Source organism: Phaseolus vulgaris, chromosome 1, assembly GCF_000499845.2.
Source record: "Phaseolus vulgaris cultivar G19833 chromosome 1, P. vulgaris v2.0, whole genome shotgun sequence".
Taxonomy (NCBI): domain Eukaryota; kingdom Viridiplantae; phylum Streptophyta; class Magnoliopsida; order Fabales; family Fabaceae; genus Phaseolus; species Phaseolus vulgaris.
In genome coordinates this window covers 23191001-23200266 of record NC_023759.2, presented here as the reverse complement: position 1 = coordinate 23200266, position 9266 = coordinate 23191001, and the positions used below count along the sequence as shown (strand labels likewise).

Sequence of the window (9266 nt, the reverse complement as noted above, 5' to 3'; positions counted from 1 at the left end):
AACCTAAGAACTTTCCTGCTTCCACGCCAAAAATGCACTTCTCAGGGTTCAACTTCAGTTTATATTTGGCTATCGTGACAAACAGCTCCTCCAAATCAGCAATATGCTGGTTTTTTTCCAGGGATGTTACGACCATATCATCAACGTAAGCTTGTACGTTCCTCCCGAGCATAGGTGCAAGCACTTTATCCATCAGCCTCTGGTACGTGGCCCCCGCATTCTTCAGCCCAAAAGGCATCACCTTGTAGCAATAGCACGACTTCTCCGTCATGAAGGCAGTTTTTTCCTCGTCCATGGGGTGCATCTTAATTTGGTTGTACCCCGAGAATGCGTCTAAGAAACTTAACAACTTACACCCTGCTGCGCTGTCCACCAGGGCTTCTATACTTGGCAAAGGATAGGAATCCTTTGGACAGGCTTTGTTTAGATCTGTGAAGTCGACGCACATTCGCCATTTCCCATTGCTCTTCTTTACCAATACAACATTGGCGAGCCATTCCGGATACTGTATCTCCTTAATGTGGCCTGCCTCGAGGAGTTTTTGCGTTTCATCTCTGATCGCCTGTCTCCTTTCTTCATTGAATTTTCTTCTTCTTTGTCGGACTGGTCTGACTTGAGGGTCCATTGCTAGACGATGACATAAAAAATCGGGGTCGATTCCCGGCATATCCGAGGCAGACCACGCGAATGCGTCCAGATGCCTGCTTATCACCTCTACGATCTGTTCCTGTGTCTCGCCGTCTAAAGTTTTCCCCAACTTAAAAGTTTTGCCGCCGATCTCCCTTTCGAGCCAATCTCCAACTGGCCGAGGCCTCTTCTCACTAGCGAGCAATGCTCTCACAATGCTTGACCCCCTGGCGGCTTCCGGGCAGTTCTCCTCCTCCTCTACTCCAGCGTTGCTCTCAGACCTCACCCCGACATCTTCCATGGTCACGTCGCCCTTGGTACCTGTGCCCCAAAGCGGCTTATGTACTCCTTTAGGGTTTCGCCTTGGAACTGCTTGACATCGAAAAGATCGTATGAGACTAGGGCGGGAGTTCTCTTGGCCAGGTACTGTTCTCTAAATAGTTGTGAAAGTTGAGCGAAGGACGTGACGTGGCCCTCTGGGAGGCTGATGAACCAATCCATAGCCATCCCTGTTAGGGTGCTCATAAAAAGCTTGCACCTAACGGCGTCTGAACCGCCTACCAGCAACATCTGTGTGTGGAACACCGTGAGGTGTGCTTCAGGATCCTCCATTCCCGTGAAGGTCGCTTTGGGTCCGGTGAACGTATTGGGAATTGCCGTCTCCAAGATTGCCTGTGAAAATGGTGTTATGAATTCCCTGGGTGGGGATGTAGCCTCCGGTTCGTCTCTGCCACGCCATCTCTGGCGTAACTCCTCATTGGTGCGGTGGAGTTCCTCGCTTCTTGCTTGAGAGGCTGTCAGGTCCGCCTGCATGCGCTCCTGTTCTACTTTCGATGCTGCCACTGCGTCTTGTAGCCCATGCACCATGCCCATGAGTTGCTGTAGGGTCATCTCTTCACTCCTAGCGCGTGCTGGCCGGGTGGTCATGGCTCTCTGGGGATCCTCTCGACTTATCTGGGTGTTGGAATCTGGAACTGAAAGCTTGTGTGGTGGAACCGATGTTTATATCGGCCCCACGGTGGGCGCCAGATGTTCCTGCCGGTTGACCTGGGTCGTCTTTATGCGTGGCTTGTTCTAACGAGCTGGGGCACCTTCATTCTACCTCGTCTGTGTGTACCTGAAAAAGAAGAACAAAGGGGCGCCCTCGCGGCCGTTTGCACTCCGACGCTCAAGTCAGCTAGCGAGAAACACCAAAGTCACTAGAAACTGTATAATAATCTCAATGACTGAAACTGTGTGGCTAAAACTGTGTTGCCCTAATTTCCTTGTGCTCACAGCTGGGTGCGTCGTCAAGAACAACTAGGGACTACTGTTCTGAGTAACTTTATGAGAACTAGGCTAAAACTCATGTAACTGTGAAAAACGTACCTTACTAGGGCTCTTCGTGCCCTTTATATAGGTGAAAACTAGGGTTTACCTTTGCGTTGCTTACTATTATCTAGGGTTCCTTGGAGAAGGTCCTTGCACCGCTATCTTTAGGATCTTACCGTATTCGGCCCATGGGCTTCCCTTATCTGGAGTGCTATGTATAACCTTATGGCCACTTGGGCCCTAACTTGAGCGCTGTATCTCTCGCGCCATCATACTATTTAGGTGCCCTGATTAATCACGTGTCATGCATGCAGCCTTCCTTGAGGATCTTTTATGAGCACGTGGGCACAGTCACGTGCCCTTTTGACTCGATCGTTTATCCTGTGCGGAGGGACCCACAGTGCCGCCACCCAACTTAGGGTTATCCCATCATGTGGGCCCCCCTTTCTGCGAAACTCTTACGTCATGCGGGTTGACTCTTCGGGCGATGTCTTACTTAGGCGATGTCCGCTTAGGCGATGTCTTTCTCTCGGATAGTGACACGTCTCGGCGATAACCGACTATGCATATGCAGAACGCCGCTTCTACATAAGGCAACTATGTTGACCTTTTGACCACCTACCTTTCACTGGTCGGTACAGTTTCCAAAAGAATTTCTCCATATCTATTTTTTTCTTTCTTTATGTTTTAGGGTTAACTATTCTGTGACTGCATTCTCATATAATTCTTATACTATCATATAATGATTTTTTGTGAGGACCGAGCCTTTTGAATAATATTTGGTACGGAATTGGATCCTATATGGACCCTTGCCGATCAAAGAGGAAATATGTTCAAGGTACATTATAATATGGACCTCCACAATCCCTTGATCGTTTACGGTTGTGATGAAATGCGTAACCTATACATGTTAAAAGAAGGATCTCATCAAATTCTCTTCCGTTACGTGAAAGATAGTTGTTTTGAAGTAACAATATATGAGGATACGTTGTCTGAAGATACTATCGTACATTTCTTTCTAGAGATTGAAAATCGAAGCTCATTAACATATCATGCACTTGTGCATTTTACACTAACTTTGATTGCTTCCTAGAGCATAGCAAGTCATCTGGTATTTTTTATAATAGACTTTCGCTTTATATATATTAAATATATTAAATGAAAATGTATTTTTTTCACAAATGCAAATATTTAACTTTTTATTATTGTGTAGGATTTGCTTCTGCCTTTCGCAATTTATATAAGAAGAGGTAGATTTCAAAATATAACTTTGCATGGTCCAAACGAATAGGTGGAATGCAAGGTTCTAATCCGAAATGTTCCAAAAAAGACTGTCAAATTGGGAAGTGGATGGAAAAAATTCTGCAGAAAACTTCGGGAGAATGATAAAATTATTTTTGAGACAGATGATGAGCATACATGACAACACTTTCGGGTTATCATTATAAAAATGATTTGATTGAAAGTTTATTGTAATGTATTTGGAATTCAAGACTGTTTTTAAACTTGGCATAAATTACAATTATTTGATTTTTTACTAATATCAGAGTAATACTTCATAAATAATTATATCCTGTATTTCCTTTCCATACTATATCTGTATAGATGATTATTTTAGATCATAATACTTTTATTTTTTTAAATTTTATCTATATTTAGATTATGTAATTAATAATTAATGTAATTTTGATTTATAATTATCGTCAAACATATTTAATACCATATTAAATGTAATATATTAACGTTATTTTTTTACTTCTTTAATATTATAATATTACAAATTAAGTTTATAATTTTAAAAATATGAAAGTGCAGTTAACTATTATTCATTTTATTTTATCGTGTCGTAAGTATTTTAAAATATTAATTAATCTTCAATTTTTTTAATATTATGATTTTAATATAATAATTGTATGTATTTTACATTTATATTTCTTAATTCATTTAATTTAAACTTATAAATTATTGTATAACTAAAATTATAATTTAATATATTACATTTTAGAATAATAAATTTATTTAAATATATAATTTATTAATTATTTTAAATTCTAATATTATCATTTAAATAAATATAAAATATTTAAAATATTGCCGTGAGTTGCACGGGTCAAGGGTCAAGATACTAATAACAAGAAAAGGAAAAAAAAAACTGTTACTTGGAGCTGAGAGCAGAATAAAATTGTTGGAACCAAAGATAAAAATGATAACGCAATACACCGAAAAGGAACTGTTCACAGAAAGATAAAGATAAAAAGTAGAATCTTTCTTCTTATGATTTAGACTGGAGCTATTTTCACACTTTTATTCTTTCGACCATCTTCCCTCGTACAGAAATATTTTGAGGAACACAGTAACCAAATTGGCATGTCAACGTGTATGAGTACTCAGCCAGAAATATCCTTTTCTTGTTCTACCATGAATTAATACTATAATTAGAAGAGGTAGCAAAAACGAAGTGTCATATTGAACAAAGACACACATAACGAAACATGTTACGTATTTCCTAAGCCACCAGTCATACCTATGACATCACTCCTGATTTCATGTTTCTCATTTCGCACCAACTATTCCACGATAGTCAATACTTTCTTAAATCATCTTAACTAGTGCCTATGAATAAAAATAATACATTTTCATTAAAAATATAAAAAAACTCTAATTTCTACACATCTTAATACAAATATTATTTTCCTTTTCATAATTAAATATATTATAACAAATATATTGTTAAATATTTTAAAGTTGGAAAAATCAAAAACTAAAAAAGTGGACATATATTAATTATCCTTTTCAAAATTATTACAACATTCATTATTTTTTATTATATATATTTATTATGTATTTATTTTTTTCATTTATATTCTTATTCACCACTTAATATTTAATTATTTTTTTATTAAATTAAATATTTATATTAATTTGTTTATATTATTAAAAAGCGTGAACGAGTGAGTTATTTAGTTACAAGTGAGAGAGTAATTTGACTATAAGTAGTAATGGAAATATTGAATTTTTGTTTTTAACTAAAATTTAACTGAGATGATGCGAGTGATAAGAAATATGATTTGATTGGAGACAATTTTTTAGAAAATAATTTTTTTCTACGAGAAAAAGAAAATAATCACATCTTAAACGTAATTTTGAAAACAACATAGATACAATGGAGGAAGTCGTAAAATAAATAAAATTATAAGCATAAAAAGATGGAGGAGTAAAACAGTTCACGTTTTCTTTCATAGATTGTGTATTTAGCAGCGAACGCGTAAATCCGACATAGGTCAGCATCAGATTGATTAGAGTTATTAATTGAACAACGCTACTTCAATCTCATTGGAACGTTTTTGTCTTTCTCTTTTTCCTTCCTTTCATTCGTTCTTTCTTTCTTTCACTAGAACGAAGAGAGTTCTGGGTTGTGCCGCAAGCTGAGGAATGGAGGGGGATCTAAGGCAGAAGCTGTTGAGCAAGGAGAGGAGAAACGATGAAGATGAAGAAGAGTTATCATTGGCCAAGAGGGTGTGGAATGAGAGCAAGTTGATGTGGATAGTGGCAGCACCAGCCATATGCACTAGGTTCTCCACCTTTGGTCTCAATGTTATAAGCCAATCCTTCATTGGCCATATTGGCTCAAGGGAATTGGCTGCTTTTGCTCTCGTTTACACCGTTCTCATTAGATTCGCCAATGGTGTTCTCGTACGGTTTTTCCTTCTTCGTCAAACCCTTTCAATATTATTTTATTTTAATTATGGGTATTGGAAAAAGTTGGAAAAGTTAGGTGCTTTTGTTGTATCATCCGAGAATGTGTTTCTTTGTTTTGTTCTTAGGTGTATAAAGTATTCATATATATATATATTGTTTGATAGTTTTTCATGCATAGGACTGGAGAGAGGAAGATACGTGTTGGTGGTGAAATGTGTTATTCATTTAATCTATATTTTTATAACATTAAAACACAGGGTGTTCCGTACTTGATAGAAGAAGAACGTCACTTTATATGTAACAGTACTACTGTATTGTGACTCAGAAACAGAGATCAGTTCCTCTGTTTCATCGTTTAAAAGTTCAACACCTTCGTTGATTTTTGGTTATTAATTAGATTTGGATTCTTGGGATTGGTTGAACTAGGGTAACACGAGAAACATGGATTGTAAGGTCTGCAGTTTGTGAAATATACTATCACTGCATTTAAAATCGGGTTACTTTCTAGGTGTGTGTATTTTTTCGTTTATTTAATTTTTATTTAACCTATATACGGTGTGCAGATATAAATATTTTTTATTACACTGTATTGGGTTTGTGTCCAAATTAGAATTGCAATTACAAAACAATGAATCTTGCAATGACTCGAATTTCTTGTTTGTATAATGGCATTGCAGTTAGGGATGGCGAGTGCATTGTCAACACTTTGTGGGCAAGCATTTGGTGCCAAAGAATATAGCATGATGGGAGTGTATCTTCAGAGATCATGGATAGTTTTGTTCTTAACTGCACTCTGTCTTCTTCCGGTGTTCTTCTTCACAAGCCCAATTTTAATGCTCTTAGGCCAAGATGAGAGCATAGCACAAGTGGCAGGAACCATTTCTGTTTGGTCAATTCCTATCGTGTTTGCTTTCATTGTCTCATTCACTTGTCAGACTTTCCTGCAATCTCAGAGCAAGAATGTCATCATTGCATTCTTGGCAGCATTTTCGATAGTGATTCATTTGTTTCTCTCCTGGCTTTTGACAATGAATTTCAAGCTGGGAATTCCTGGTGCAATGGTTTCAACAATTTTGGCATTCTGGATTCCCAACATTGGTCAACTCATATTTGTCACATGTGGTTGGTGCTCTGATACATGGAAAGGTTTCTCCTCTCTCGCATTCAAAGACCTCTGGCCTGTTGTCAAGATGTCCCTTTCAGCTGGTGCCATGCTATGGTGAGCTTTCTTCTCAAGTGGGCTCAGTTCTTTGCAATGTCGTAACTCAGACTTAAAAATACGCATCTAAGACTTGAAAGATACTATTTTCATCTAATGATTTCAATTTACTTTCTGAATGCCGGACTCTCTTCTACTATTGATGTCAAATTTCACACTGAGAGTGCAATAAAAGGATGTGAAAGAAAGATGTTAACCAAACACTTTTCTTAGAGAATCTAAGTTGTTACTATGTTATTTATCGTGAACTAACATCATTCTGCTGTATATTTTACAGTCTTGAGCTCTGGTACAACACCATACTGGTTCTTTTGACCGGTAACATGAAAAATGCAGAGGTTGCAATTGATGCTCTATCCATATGGTAATGCACTAGAACATTTTTTATGTATCAAAATTCAAATATTGTGTTTCTACCTTATATTGTTGGGGGTATTAGCTTCATGGAAAAAAATTTCTCTTTCCTGCTACTAATGATGAAATTTGATTGTTTACAGTCTCAACATCAATGGATGGGAAATGATGATAGCACTCGGTTTCATGGCTGCAGCAAGGTAATGGCGTTGTTCTCCTTTCTAACGTTGATGTTGCAGTTGTAATCAACCTCGACCTTCCATTTTATTTTATTTTTCATCTGTTGTAGTTTACCCTGAAAACTTGGCTTGTAACTTTGTTTTTGCAGTGTTCGAGTAGCAAATGAACTTGGAAAAGGAAGTGCCAAAGCTGCAAAGTTCTCAATAGTTGTGTCTGTGCTCACATCATTGATCATCGGATTCTTTCTGTTTTTATTCTTCTTATTTTTCAGAGAAAGACTTGCTTACATATTCACCTCAGATAAAGACGTGGCCTTGGCTGTTGGGGATTTGTCACCTTTGTTATCAATCTCTATTTTACTAAACAGTGTTCAACCTGTACTCTCAGGTATATTTTTACACCATTTCCTCTCTCTTACTTGAACTGATTTAAGATTTGAATCCTTGTTGCTTTAAAATTACTAAAGCTAATTAATCTGTCAGTGTCAATGTGTGCGTACATACATACATATATATATATATATATACACTTCTGAAGTGAGATATGTGATTTGAACAGGAGTGGCTATAGGAGCAGGGTGGCAAAGCATTGTAGCTTATGTGAATCTGGGGTGTTATTACATCATAGGTATTCCTGTAGGTATTGTACTTGGTAATGTTCTCGACATGCAAGTCAAGGTACCTGCTCTTTCACCTATTTTTGTTGCTTTCAAACTATTAATCATGTTTATGCTGCTTGATGTATTGAACAAACTTTATCACTTTTGCAGGGAATCTGGATTGGAATGTTGTTTGGAACCTTCATTCAAACAATAGTGCTAACTGTAATCACATACAAAACTAATTGGGAGGAGCAGGTATGCATTTGGCTTAAGGCTAGTGCAGACATCTCTAAAGTACTTGCAGAAAAAGAAAATAAAGAACTTATCAAAATAAGCACTTTTCAACCTATTTAATAAGTTTTATGGTTAAATCTACAGCAGAAGATCTCTTGTGAAGAGATCTTACTGAATAAATTCTTGATTTTGTTTACCCAAATGCTTTAATTGAACATAATCATAACATTCTGTGCAGGTTACCATTGCTCAAAAGCGTATTAGCAGATGGGCGAAGGTGGACAGTGCTGATCAAGAAAATGAGACAGAGAGAAAATATGTTAGCTAATTATTTAAAGAGCCATCATTGGTGTACCATATTGTTATACAACAAGGATGTTGATAGCAATTGTATTGTTGTTAGGTAGATATTTGGAAAATATATTACCTATTTTCCTTCATTAATTGTCTGAAATCAAAACTAGTGATCCTCTTTCTCAGTTTTGCTAATTCTTTTACTAGATTTCATACTTTTGCTCCTACTCCACGTACTCTCACTGGTACTAATTATTAACATTAAATAAATTGATAAAGCAAAAAAATAAGTTTTCAAAGATCTGTTTTGCAAATTAGAAAGCAAGAACTAAAAAATGTTTCCCAAAAGTTCTTTTGCTTTCTAGGGGCCAATTTGATAAATAAATAATTTCTCCCGTGGTAATTTTACAATAATTTTTTTTATGATTAAATGTTTTTTTAGTCTATCATTTTTTGCGTTTTGGTATGTTTGGTTTGAAAAATCCCAGTCTAATATTTATATTTTTTAAAACTTCATTTTAAATTTTTAACTAAAATATTAAATAGACAATAGTATTGACTAATGTTCCATTGCAATAGTTTTAAAAATATAGATATAATATATTTTTTGAAATGTTTATTTTAATATTTTAGGCTTTAAAATATTTATTTCATTATTATTGGAAAGTTAACTTTAATTTAATAAATTTCAAATGACTTGAGACATGTACATAGAAACTTTAACCATTATACCAATCAAGTTTTGTT

General features: G+C 36.2%; 1 protein-coding gene across 2 annotated transcripts; it reads left to right on the top strand.

The window, feature by feature from the left end:
• The first annotated feature begins 5113 nt into the window (after positions 1–5113).
• On the top strand, positions 5114–8714 carry LOC137813796 (protein DETOXIFICATION 21-like). 2 transcript variants are annotated; one of them, XM_068616229.1, is made up of 9 exons: positions 5114–5218; positions 5334–5631; positions 6315–6856; positions 7134–7220; positions 7354–7410; positions 7539–7777; positions 7949–8067; positions 8160–8246; positions 8464–8714. In XM_068616229.1, exons 2-9 carry the CDS (start codon positions 5371–5373, stop codon positions 8551–8553), a joined length of 1482 nt encoding a protein of 493 aa, XP_068472330.1. In that variant the 5' UTR covers positions 5114–5218; positions 5334–5370; the 3' UTR covers positions 8554–8714. The 2 variants fall into 2 exon arrangements, with proteins under 2 accessions (XP_068472330.1, XP_068472329.1); XM_068616228.1 differs by lacking the exon at positions 5114–5218 and having other exon boundaries at positions 5228–5631.
• The last annotated feature ends 552 nt before the right edge of the window (positions 8715–9266 follow it).